This window comes from Garra rufa, chromosome 21 (assembly GCF_049309525.1).
Source record: "Garra rufa chromosome 21, GarRuf1.0, whole genome shotgun sequence".
Classification (NCBI taxonomy): Eukaryota; Metazoa; Chordata; class Actinopteri; order Cypriniformes; family Cyprinidae; genus Garra; species Garra rufa.
In genome coordinates, this window is record NC_133381.1 from 32,298,554 (window position 1) to 32,311,637 (window position 13,084).

General features: G+C 36.9%; 1 protein-coding gene across 2 annotated transcripts in view; it reads left to right on the forward strand.

Moving 5' to 3' along the window:
* The window catches only part of slc24a4a (solute carrier family 24 member 4a), a 56,293-nt gene that overhangs the window by 34,995 nt on the left and 8,214 nt on the right, over positions 1-13,084 (forward strand). For both annotated transcript variants that reach the window (XM_073826421.1, XM_073826422.1), the window contains exons 4-11: positions 1,141-1,215; positions 3,579-3,663; positions 3,751-3,854; positions 4,262-4,336; positions 6,238-6,263; positions 6,350-6,403; positions 8,139-8,227; positions 11,931-12,100. In XM_073826421.1, coding sequence (XP_073682522.1) covers positions 1,141-1,215; positions 3,579-3,663; positions 3,751-3,854; positions 4,262-4,336; positions 6,238-6,263; positions 6,350-6,403; positions 8,139-8,227; positions 11,931-12,100 — 678 coding nt within the window. The remainder of the gene's footprint in view (positions 1-1,140; positions 1,216-3,578; positions 3,664-3,750; positions 3,855-4,261; positions 4,337-6,237; positions 6,264-6,349; positions 6,404-8,138; positions 8,228-11,930; positions 12,101-13,084) is intronic.

The window sequence follows — 13,084 nt, forward strand, 5'->3', positions numbered from 1 at the left end:
AGACTCGTAAATATAAGTAATTTTTGCCTTTAATAAGGATTTTCATGACAATGTTTCATTATATGTTTATTACCTTCAATCTTGTGTTTGTGTTTATGGTGTTGTTTTGTAAATAAACGTTTGCAAAAAAATCGCTAAAGTTTGCTAGCAGATAGCACTGATACTTACACGATATTACAAAATATATTTTTATGTCATATACACTTGACTGCATGTTAGAAACATGAAAGACCAGTGGCACGGCAATTTGCAACGGTGGTGTAGGTGTGGTATACGCGGTATACGGTGTATACACACTTCCACTTTTTAAATCCCCTCTGATGCGCATTATTCAGTGTCCTGCATTCGCCAAAATCATGGCAGTCCACCACATCCAGTCATGTGAATAAATGTAAATATTCGCTCAAAACACCCAATAAAGGCAGTGATGATGCAGTCAGGACCGTGGAGCCGGCTTGCTTTGAAATGTATTTAATGATTGCGCCTAATGCACCTGCGCCCGCTCACCGCACCAGTAATTTAAATCAGTACATAATAATAAAAACGATACCTTACAAATAAAAAGAAGCTGATTTTTACGATCAGAAATTTCTTAAACCAGTGAACCCCTGTAAACATTTTAGTCCAAGGATACAGAAAACGAATGCGTTCAAATAAAAAGTTCAAAACGAAATTCACAAATGAAGCATATATACTTCTCCAGGCACCACTACACTGATTAGCAATTTGCCGCGCATGTGATAATGCGTTGTTTGTTTTGCTTACGGCCACATGTGAATGAACGGTGCGTACACCGTACATTTGTACTTTTTGTAACATGACAACATTTTGACATCTTGGAATGAGTGATAAACATCTGCGCATGTCCTCTGACGTAACATTAGGAACTAGCGACAACCTATGATGACGTATTACAGTGTTGTAGTGGTGTCCCATTTCTTAGGGGAAATATTTTAGCCCTTCCCCTTTACACTTTGTTTCAAGGGACAAGGGGAAGGGGCGAGGGGTAGGCGAAGGGGTAAAAAATAGAATTGGGATTGGGCCTTAGACATCTCAAATTATTTCTGCACGTTTGTTATGATGCATTTCATTTTCATCTTTCTTTAAGGGATTTATTGCGGTTTGTGTTTCCCATTTCAGGCTCTATACATGTTTCTGGCCCTTGCTATTGTCTGTGACGACTACTTTGTGACCTCTCTAGAGAAGATCTGTGAGGTGAGAAGAATTGTACTGTTGTAACAATGAACTTTCAGTTCCCAGAATCACCTGTTCTTCTAAACCTAGAATTTCCAACACGTTCCTGTTAAGCTACATACTGCACTCTTAAAAATAAAGGCTCCAAAAGGCTGTTTTTGCTGTGATGTCATAGATAGAAGAACCTTTCATTGAACAGTTCTTAAAAGAACCATTTTGAAGAACATTTTAAAAATCTATTTTTTTGTATATTTTTTTTTTAATAGGCAGTGCTTTAAAGGGGATTAAATTAGAGATGCAATTTCTTAGAGAAATTTTTAGCATGCTAACAGCACGCTTAACCATCAAAGCACTGTCTTTTTAATGAATTCACCATCTTCTACAATAAATTTCAAGATAAATTACAGTCCGACTTCAAATCGCCTGACGCGAGCAATGTTCTTATTATGCATAATCCTTTAAAATCCATCAATAAAGGTTATAGTTATTCAACTGATTTATTATTATTTTTTGAATATCTGTCAGCATTTAGTGTCAGAATATCCCTAAAAAAATGTACCTGCTTATTGTCTGGTCAACATGACTATTAAACCAGCCTATATAGCAATCCTTAAAGAAATAGTTTACTCAATTTATTTACCCATTGTGAATTGTAATTTATTTACTTATGTATGAAACCTTTTGTGGTGTAACACAAAAATTTCTGAAGAAGTATTTTTATGCAGCTGTTTGAAATGTAATGACAGTGACAGTTTTGACCCCATTAGGGACCAAAAATACCGCAAGTGAGTCTCATACACTGCCATTCAAAAGTTTGGGATCAGTAAGATTTTTAATGTTTTAAAGAAGCTTCTTATGCTCATCAAGGCTGTTTATTTGATCAAAAATACAGAAAAAAGTAATCCTGTGATCAAAGCTGAATTTTCAGCATCATTACTCCAGTATTCAGAGTCTCATGATCCTTCAGAAATCATTCTAATATGCTGATTTATTATCAATGATGGAAACAGTTGTGCTGCTTAATTTTTTTTTGGAACCTGTGATCCTTTTTGTTTCAGGATACTTTGAATAAAAAGTTAAAAAGAACAGCATTTATTTCAAATGGAAATCTTTTCTAATAATATACCCTACCGTTCAAAAGTTTGGGGTCAGTAAATTTTCAAAACTGAAGAGAAATTAATACTTTTATTCAGTGATAGCAAAAAAAAGTGATAACAAAGACTGTTAAAAAGTGATAGCAAAGACTTTTATATTATTAGAAAAGATTTATATTTTGAAAGAATGCTGTTCCTTTTTACTTTTTATTTTTTTATTTTTATTTTTTATCAAAGAATCCTGGAAAAAAAGTATCACAGGTTCCAAAAAATATTTGGCAGCACAACTGCTGCAAACATTGATAATAAATCAGCATATTATCGAAGGATCATGTGACGCTTAAGACTTGAATAATGGCGGGTTAAAATTCAGCTTTGCATCACAGGAATAAAGTACATTTTAAAGTATATTAAAATAGTAACTTTTTATATTGTAATAACATTTTACAATATTACTGTTTTTAGTCTGTATTTTTGATCAAATAAATGCAGCCTTGATGAGCATTAGCGACTTCTTCTAAAATTTACAGATAATGTACTCACCCCCTTGTCATCCAAGATGTTCATGTCTTTCTTTCTTCAGTTGTGATGAAATTGTTTTTTGGGGAAAACATTTCAGGATTTCTCCATACAATGGATTTGTATGGTGCCCCCAAGTTTGAACTTTCAAAATGCAGTTTAAATGCAGCTTCAAAGGGCTCTAAACGATCCCAGCCGAAGAAGAATGGTCTTATCTAGCAAAACGATCGGTTATCTTTGAAACAAATTGACAATTTCTATACTTTTTAACCTCAAATGCTCATCTTGTCCCATCTCTCATGCGTAGTCTGTGTGATCCGGGTCAATACAGTTGGGGTATGTCGAAAAGTTCAAACTTGGGAGCACCAGATATATCCATTATATTAAAAACTAAATTTCTTAATGGCTGAAGAAAGAAAGACATGAACATCTTGGTTGACATGGTGGTGATTACATTATTTGTACATTTTTGTTCTGGAAGTGAACTAATCCTTTAAAATTTAAAATATTAAAAACATTGTTTTTAAATTGTATCAATATTTCACAATATTACTCTTTTTATTATTACATTCATGCTGCTCTTTTCCAGTTCATAGTGAAAAAAGTAAAATAAGGGTAAGATCATTTTAGAGTGAACTGTTCCTTTAAGAGCTCCTTGTCATTTAGACAACCCACTTACAGTTTTACACATCTCCGAAGTCTATTTAGACCTTTTAATTATTACCTCCGCACATCCTCTGTGTGATTCTGTATGTTCCTCCCATCCATCAGAAACTGCACCTGAGTGAAGATGTAGCAGGAGCGACCTTCATGGCAGCTGGAAGCTCCGCCCCCGAGCTGTTTGCCTCTATAATTGGTAAGCCACACGTACAGGTGCTTGGATATGCATTACTCATGTGTCAACAGATGCTGTGGATCAGAACCCTCTTGCTTTGTTTTGCAGGTGTGTTCATAACACATGGAGATGTGGGGATGGGTACCATAGTGGGCTCAGCCGTGTTCAACATCCTGTGCATCATCGGTGTGTGTGGGATATTTGCGGGCCAGGTGAGTGTCTGAGCTCTATATTACAGCTTTCCTCATTTGGAGCTGCTGCCACTCTTGACCTTTATGTTTTCATCTGGGAATCGCAATGTGAAAATTACTTTTCAGGCTTGCTTTTTTCCCCATTTACTCATTTCAGAACATTTCTAAAAATCCAATGTAAAATTCTACCACTTTAAATACAGGATTTTCAGGCAAATACTTCGGTTAGTGTAATGAGTTCTAAGAACAATCTTTTAAAAGCACATCGCTGTGGTATTTTTGTCTTTTGAGAAACAAAACTTTTTTTTTTTTTTTTTTGGCTTATGGCATGACTTGAGGGTATAGTAGACATGATAAATTTAACAAAGCAAGAAATAGTCGCTTTTGTTGACTTCTGTTTACAAAGCTTTTCTCTTTTTCCCCACTAGGTTGTTTTTCTCACCAAGTTTGCTGTGTTCAGAGACTCTATCTACTACATTTTATCTGTGGTCGCCCTTATTGCAGTAAGTGTCATTATTCTAATGAGATCTAGTAACTAAATGGCAAAATGGAGTAGGTTCTGGAAGTAAAAATGCCATTAAGTTTCTCCACAAAGAAACTATAATTAGCAATAATGTAAAAACCTTTCAAGACAGATGTACCCTGAGCTTTGCGGATGTAAACAATGGTTTAGAAGCTTTTATGGAAAAAAAAAAAAAAAAGTCTGCAAAGCTTGTAGAAGTTGATGTCGTTATTGAGTAGAGTGTTTCTAAATGGGCCAGTAACCACCCAGAACAAAATATCCCACTTCAGTATTGTGCATTTTTTAAATTTCGATTTAAAAAAAAAAAAAATGGATTACTTTATTGCTTTTTTGTGTTGTAGTTTTAGATTTGCTCATATAAAAGAGTTAAAGAGATAGTTAACCCAAAAATGCTGTCATTAACTACTCACACTCATGTTGTTCCGAATCGGTAAGACCTTTGTTTGTCTTCAGAACACAAATTAAGATACTTTTGATGAAATCTGAGAGCTTTTTGTCCCTGCAAAGACGCAATGCAACTGACACATTCAAGGCCTAGAAAGGTAGTAAGGACATCATTAAAGGAACACTCCACTTTTTTTGGAAATAGGCTCATTCTCCAACTCCCCCCGAGTTAATAAGTTGATTTTTACAGTTTTGAAATCCATTCAGCTGTTCTCCTGTTCTGGCGATATCACTTTTAGCATAGCTTAGCATAGATCATTGAATCCTATTAGACCAATAGCATCGCGTTCAAAAATGACCAACGAGTTTCCATATTTGTTGTATTTAAAACTTGACTCTTCTGTAGTTATATCGTGTACTAAGACCGGTGGAAATGCAAAGCTGCGAGTTTCTAGGCTGATAAGATTGGGAACTACACTTCCATTCCGGCGTAATAAAGGAAGTTTGCTGCCGTAATATGGCCGAAGCAGGCGGAGTATTATCAGAAATTAGTTCCCAGCTAGTTTAGCATTTGCACATGTGCTGCGTGGTATTACTGCTCCTGCTTCAGCCTTATTACGGCAGCAAACTTCCTTGACTATTACGCCGGAATGGAAGTGTAGTTCCTAATCTTATCAGCCTAGAAAATTGAAGCTTTGCATTTCCACCGGTCTTAGTACACGATATAACTACAGAAGAGTCAAGTTTTAAATAGGACAAATATCGAAACTCGTTGGTCAATTTTGAACGTGATGCTATTGGTCTAATAGGATTCAATGATCTATGCTAAGCTATGCTAAAAGTGATATCGCCAGAACAGGAGAACAGCTGAATGGATTTCAAAATGGTAAAACTCAACTTATTAACCCGGGGGGAGTTGGAGAATGAGCCTATTTCCAAAAAAAAGTGGAGTGTTCCTTTAAAATAGTCCATGTAACATCAGGGGTTTAACAGTCAATGAAGCTATAAGAATATGTATAGTATAGAATAAGTATTCTCGTAACTTCATAAAATGATGGTTAAACCACTGATGTCACATTGAGTATTTTACTATCTTTCTGGTTCTTAAACGTGGTAGTTGCGTTCCTGTCTGTGCAAGGTCAGAAAGCTCTTGGATTTCATCAAAAACATCTTAATTTTGTTCCGAAGATGAACGAAAGTCTTACGAGTTTGGAACAACATGTTCTAAAGACAAATACTTGTATCTTTGTCTCTCTCTTTTAAAAACAACAACAAAAACTTTAAATCAAAGTTTGTTCATCTTCTCTCTTTGTTCAGGGCTCGCTGGTTTAGTTCAAGTCTCAATTAAACACCTTTTTTTTAAATATCTGTGAAGGAAATGTATGAAAAAAATACTGGGTTGTCACTGTTAAGCTCTGTGGAGCATGTAATTAAGACATGGACTGAAAATCTGCTGTCACTCCATGAATACTTACACAGACTGAACTTTTCTTTCAGTTTATTTACGATGAAAAGATTGTGTGGTAAGTGAACCTTTGTTTGAGTAGACCTTATTCTGATTGGTTGAAGGCAGACATCGGAGCGTCTTTTTCCTTCTCTGTCTCTGCAGGTGGGAGAGTCTGATACTGATTGTTATGTACTTAGGCTACATTGTCATCATGAAGTGAGTCCACCTTCGTTTTGTATACTCATTTATTTAAACATCTTTGTGTTTATTTTAATTAAACCTGTTTAGCCTTGTTTAAATGATCAGTTTTTTGCATTAAAGAAGTTCACTTCCAAAACACAAATTTACAGATAGTTTTACCCCAAGATGTGCATGTCTTTCTTTCTTCAGTCGTAAAGAAACTGTTTTTGAGGAAAACATTTCAGGATTTCTCTGCATATAGTGGACTTCTATGTTGCCCCCGCCCGAGTTTGAACTTCCGAAATGCAGTTTAAATGCAGCTTCAAAGGGCTCTAAACAATCCTAGCCGAGGAAGAAGGGTATTGTATAGCGAAACGATTGGCTATTTTCTAAAACAAATTGACAATTTATGTACTTTTAACCTCAAATGCTTGTCTTGTCTAGCTTTGCGTCAACTTTGTGTGTTCCGTTTCAAGACATTTAGGGTAGGTCGAAAAACTCCCATCTCGTTTTCTCCTCCAACCTCCAATCACTGAAGAAGTACTGACCCAGTGTTTACAAAAGTTAACATGCAAAGATCAAACACCTTTTACAAAAAAAGGTAAAACAACGATGTAGGACGATTTTGAAGTTGGAGAAGAACATGAGATGGGACTTTTTCGACTTACCCTAACTGTCATGAACCAGAATAAATTTGAGGTTAAAAAGTATATAAATTGTCAATTTTTTTAAGACCCTTTCTTCCTTGGTTGGGATCATTTGGTGCCCTTTGAAGCTGTATTTAAACTGCATTTTGGAAGTTCAAACTCATATGGAGACAAATCCTGAAAGTTTTTCCTCCAAAAACATAATTTATTTACGATTGAAGACAGACATGAACACCTTGGATAACAATGGGGTGATTACATTTTCTGAAAATTTAAAGGATTAGTTCACTTTCAGAATAAAAATTTCCTGACAATTTACTCCCATGTCATCCAATATGTTAATGTTTTTCTTTCTTCAGTTGAAAAAAGATTTTTGAGGAAAACCTTCCAGGATTTTTCTCCACATAGTGGACTTTAATGGGAATCAGTGGGTTGAAGGTCCAAATTGCGGTTTTGATGCTGCTTCAAAGTGTTCTACACGAGGAATAAGGGTCTTATCTAGCGAAACAATTGGTCATTTTCTAAAAAAATAAAATAAAATCTGTACTTTTAACCACAAATGCTTGTCTTGCACTAGCTCTAGAGTGGAATGAATGGTTAGTTCTTTGTCTGTGGACTTTGGTTTTCATTTTCTCCTCCAACTTCAAAATCGTCTACCTTGTTTTACCTATTTTTGTAAAGGCTGTTTGACTCTTTTTTGCACATTCTCTTTGTAAACCCTGGGTCTGTACTTCCAACATGACTATGTAATGCTTGAAGTCAGGCTAGTGCAATATGAGCATTTGTGATTAAAAAGTATATGAATTTTTAATTTTGTTTTAGAAAATTACAGATTGTGTCGCTAGAGAAGACCCTTGTTCCTCAGCTGGGATCATGTAGAATTATTTGAAACTGCAATTTGGACCATCAACCTGCTGATCCTCATTGAAGTCTGCTATATGGAGAATGTTTTTCTCAAAAACCTTTCTTTTCGACTGAGGAAACAAATATATGAACATCTTTGACTTGGTAGTGAGTAAATTATAAGAATTTTAATTCTGGTTGTAAACTATTTACATTTGGGTAAACTTTGAGTATCACTGTTTTGTGTTTAGTTGGTTTATATCTGTCTGTTTTTTTGCTAGGTTTAACACTAGCATTCAGAACTACTTTTCGGGGAAAAAGGACCAAGGAGTCGCCAATGGTAACACGGTCATCAGCGAGATGGAGGATGGTAGTAAATATCATCTTTTAATTGAAGACGATCCATCACGGCCGTTACTCAGACCAGCTAAGGGTAACTAGACAGGCTTCCTCATGGGCTAGTAGCGACTAACCCTCTGCCGCTTACAAAGAAGTCAGATCTTGTTCTCTTTAAATTAATTCCACTCTACTATCTTTATTTCTGCTGTTTGTAAACCTACGCCAACAGCACTTACTGAAAGCGTAGCCATCTGACATCTCTTATGAGAGGCTGACACTTTGCTTCCTTGCTGAATAACTGCGGTGCGCTTTCTGTTTCAGAGCGTGGTGTCCTGTAGTGCAGCTCTAACCGTTGTGCTGCGTGGCGGTCTCTGTCACCCCCCTGCTGAAGCCTGTCTGTTTAGCCTTACTAAATCTGCCCTGGCTCCTGTCTCATCCTGCAGTGCTGTGTGTGTGTGTGTGTGTGTGTGTGTGTGTGTGTGTTCATGTCTTACACTCAGTACCAGTGATACATCCTTCCACTCGTTTACAAAATGGTATCTGTCACTGTGTCTGAATGATAAGGTTTGCATTCATGTATTCATTTGAGGTTTTGAGAAGATATCTGTCAAGGACAAAGGCAAGTGAAATAGAGATATGGCAACATCAACATTAAATCTGAATTGAGAATGTTCCTGGTGTCATTGTGCACAGTTTATCAGTGCATGTTGTTTCAAATATAAAAAATAGGTCCCATTTTATATTAGGTGGCAACAAAATAAGTACAGTGTACTTATTGTGTTCATATTGTATTGTAAAACACTTCTGCTGCTATTGAGGTGGTATATGGGTAAGGTTTGGTGGTATGAGTAGGTTTAATGATGGGTTAAGGTGTACAGTGAAATTATAAATGTAAATATAGCTGCAAGAAGCAATTACTGGCATTTGAGATCATATAAAAAAGACATTACATATTATTTAGCAAGCCTGTAACCACCTAAATCAACGATTAAAACAATTTTTGGCAAATCTAGGGAATTTACAGTGGAAATGTGATTTTATTTTTTAAACATTTATGACTGTTATAGTGCCAGCTGTGGTCCGATTTCGCTTACATTTTGCATGCTTGTTTAAAATCACCTGTCACATGTGCTCACTAGGTTTTGTGAAGTTTTGAGTTTTCTTTTAGGCTTTATAGGCTTTTGGGCGTTTTAGACTGGCCCCTTTTCTAAACAACCCCGTTATAGCTTCCTAAAGGGCACATTTTAACTTAATTAATTTTTTGAGAATTATTGACCTAGAGAGTCCAGAGAATTGCACTGCAGTGTTTTTTTTTTTTTTTTTTTTTTTCCAAAACCTAGGACTAGTTTGCGAAAATAGGTTTTTTACATCTCAATCATTTAACAAACAATTTGATTGACAGCAGTGGTTCTTGTTTGGAATGAGGCCTATCGTATGATACAAACATTGTGCGTATGTGTGGAAAAACTGTGCATTATAAAATCGTTTACGCCCTTAAAAAATGCGATATCCCCCCAGAGGTAGCCTGGAAAAATCCAGACCCTAATCTATTAAGATTAAGGGTCTGGGATCGAGCAATGAAAACTGCCTAACTCGAGGGGCGGCACCAAGCATGCATTTGAAGCTCTAACTGCACGCAATTGGATAACGCCACGACCAATCACAACAATACACGCTTAGCTACCAGCAGAGCTAAATGATGTTTCATTAACAAAGTTCGGGAGAAGCGCGTCAGATGCTTAGCGTAAACATCACAAGTCAATCAGCGCCATAGGTTTAAATACAGCTGACTCACCTCAATTCACTCGATGGTTTATCAGTAAACCTCCACCACCCCATCTCATCACTCCGAGTTCTCGCTACTCCTATTGGGGGGTAACGCACTCTGGGTTCGGGCCACTCCCGACCTCGGAGCCCTTCACCGGACAGCACGCCAAACATGCACTACTATCCTCCTGCTAATTATATGTAAGCGTGAACTCGTGAACTGATTGATTAAACTCTTGCCGTATCCAGTCGGCAAAACAGCAAAAACGTCCTTCTTGCAAAGGAACGATTCGAGTTTTCGGTTTTCTGTTCCTCTTTTATATGGAAAGCCAAGTGTAACTCGTTCATTGTAGCGGCCAAAGCCGTTTCAAACAACTTGTTGTTCATCTGTAGCGACAGCGATCTTTCAAAGTTTACTATATGATTCGGACGTCGCAGTGCTGTCATCATCAGCTTAGCTCGCCTCTGGCCCGCCTACATCAGATACACCGATTTGATTGGTTCCCACAATTGCTTACGTATTGCGGTAACCTGCATTATTGCTCGATGCCAGAGTGTCTTGCAGAGACAATTCAAATTGTGCTCTCGCGAGACCTCTGGATTTCCAGGGTACCCCAGAGGCTGAATTTTCAAATTTCTCACAGACTTTTAGGACCGTGAGTCAAACAGGCCCACTGAGTTTACCGGCATTAACCTTGTCTAATAGGTGCTCAAAATTCATCTGCCAATGGATTTTTCCCCTCTTTTAGCGCCACCAAGTGGTCAAGCTCTGGGATTTTTTTTTCTTCCCATGTGACCTCAGATTCAGCTCTTACATACATGTTCAAAAGTTATAGCGATATTCTCTCTCCAGAGATTCTTCCTGCACTTGTTTGGTTCCAATCGGGCAAAAAACCTAGGACTAGTTCTTGTACGTAGGTTTAAAAAAAAAAAATCCCAAATACCCGAATCCAGGGCATGCGTTTTGTCCTACTCCAGTCAAAGATTTCCAAGACATTAGACACTTGAGCCTGTGATGTGCTATAGGAGTTATGAATGATTTCGTACTTTTGACCACTGTAGTGCCCCTGCTAGGCCGATTGGGGTGAGCCTTGGTGATGTTGTAGGCGGTTTGAGTACTACCATCCCTCCAAGTTTCAAGTCTCTACGACTTGCGGTTTGGTCTGCCTGATCAGTTCCTTGGCCATAATATATTATTATATTTTATTATAGCGCTACGTGCTTAAACCCCCAATTACAGATGTAATTACATGCAGGTAAGTACAATATAAAAACGTGTGTACACAATAAGTGCATTGTATGTAAATGTAAGTACATAGTAGTTGGGGCCACCTAATATAAAGTGGGAGCAAACAAAAGTTCTTCATTTTTTCCCCCCATTTATTAACACTTGCGGCACAGAAATGACACACTTTACCTTTAAGTTGTATTTAAGTAAGAATACTCTATTAATATCATCATTATCTTTGGTCAGTGTGTTTCTGTATGTAGTTGTCAGTAGAGCCCTTCCTGTGGTGTCCAGCAGTAATCTGCAGGATGGTTGAGGATTTCATTTCATGTCAGTATTCTGTCTGTCGATGCTTTCTGACAGTATCCTAAGGCGCTCAGAGGTGGGCCTACAGTCTGTCCCAGCAGGAATCAGTCTCTCACTGACAAACAGGACTTTAGATTGAAAATTGTGACACATCCTTTTTCATTTGAGTGTGTGCGTGTTTACAGTCCCGCTGGTTTCTGTGCGCAGTTGTTGTGTGGATTTATTTATTTATTTTTGGTCTCTCCGGGCAGGTTTGACAGTTATGTGTGTGTGTCTGTGTGTGTGTGTGTGTGTGTGTGTGTGTGTGTGTGTGTGTGTGTGTGTGTGTGTGTGTGTGTGTGTTTTATGAACAAATACTGTACATGCTGCGTGTATTGAGCGTGAGTACAATGTATAGGTGCACTCATAAACAATTTTTCCTCCGTGTCCGCAGTAAAGCCCAGTAAAGAGTACACTAGGGGCTCTGTTGTGATGGTGGACGAAATGATAAACTCAAGCCCTCCCCATTATCGGTTCCCCGAGGCCGGTCTCAGGGTCATGATCACCAACCACTTTGGGCCCAAAACACGTCTGCGCATGGCAAGCCGACTTATCATCAATGAGGTAAGAAAATACACCAGCTGTGTTAACTGTAATGTATATATGTTTTGTAATCCATACAATGAAAGTCAATTGAGTTCAGTGTTTTGGACCCTGTTGAGTTGGGTTCTGTTTTTTTTTTTTTTTTTTCGGTTTTAATTTTTCTAGACTCTATTTTAATGGCTAAATTAAAAAACATGTCTAATTAATTGAAATCATGAAACTTGCACAATTTAACAGCGATTTATTAAAAGTTAAGCAATAATTACATTTTTAAGGTCCTATAATGTGTTTTATTTTTACCAAATTCTGTGTTTTCCATTAATTGCCTTCCATTGTAATGGTTTAAATTTTAATACTGAAAAGCATATCTAATTAATTGATTTTATTTTTTATAAATATTATGTTATTTATTTATTTTATTTTAAGTTTACATTTTTCTGGTAAATAAAATCTGGAAAATATTTTTTTCTGGTGAATATTCCTTAAAAGTAAAGTAGTAGCAGTAGTACATTATGTAACACATTTCTGTCACAGTTTCCGAACTTTTGACGAAAAAATTGTTTTTGTGTTCATGTACTCGTATATTGAGTGGCAGAGCCTGAAAACACAGAGCTTAACGCATGCTTCAATATGTTTAGTAAAGAAAACTGCGCATCTGCGCCATTCATTCACACAGACATGCAGGATTCATATTTAAATAGTCTTTTTTGTGGCTTAATATTCACAGACACTATTCCATATCACATATTAATTTAAGTGGACTGACCTACTTGTTTTATTCATCCAAATTTGTCTAATTCTGTGACATTCTGTGTCATACAGTAAATTCCGTTTTTATGACTGGATTCCGCAATTTAGTCCGCGTTTTACGCATCGCCCTACTGATAGATAAAATTTGAACCCCCATCCTATTGTTCATTTTTCATATATCATCTTTCGCTTAGAAAATGTCACAATACAGAAGTTAAATGGGTTGTGAACGCTGATTCATGTTGAATTCAACAG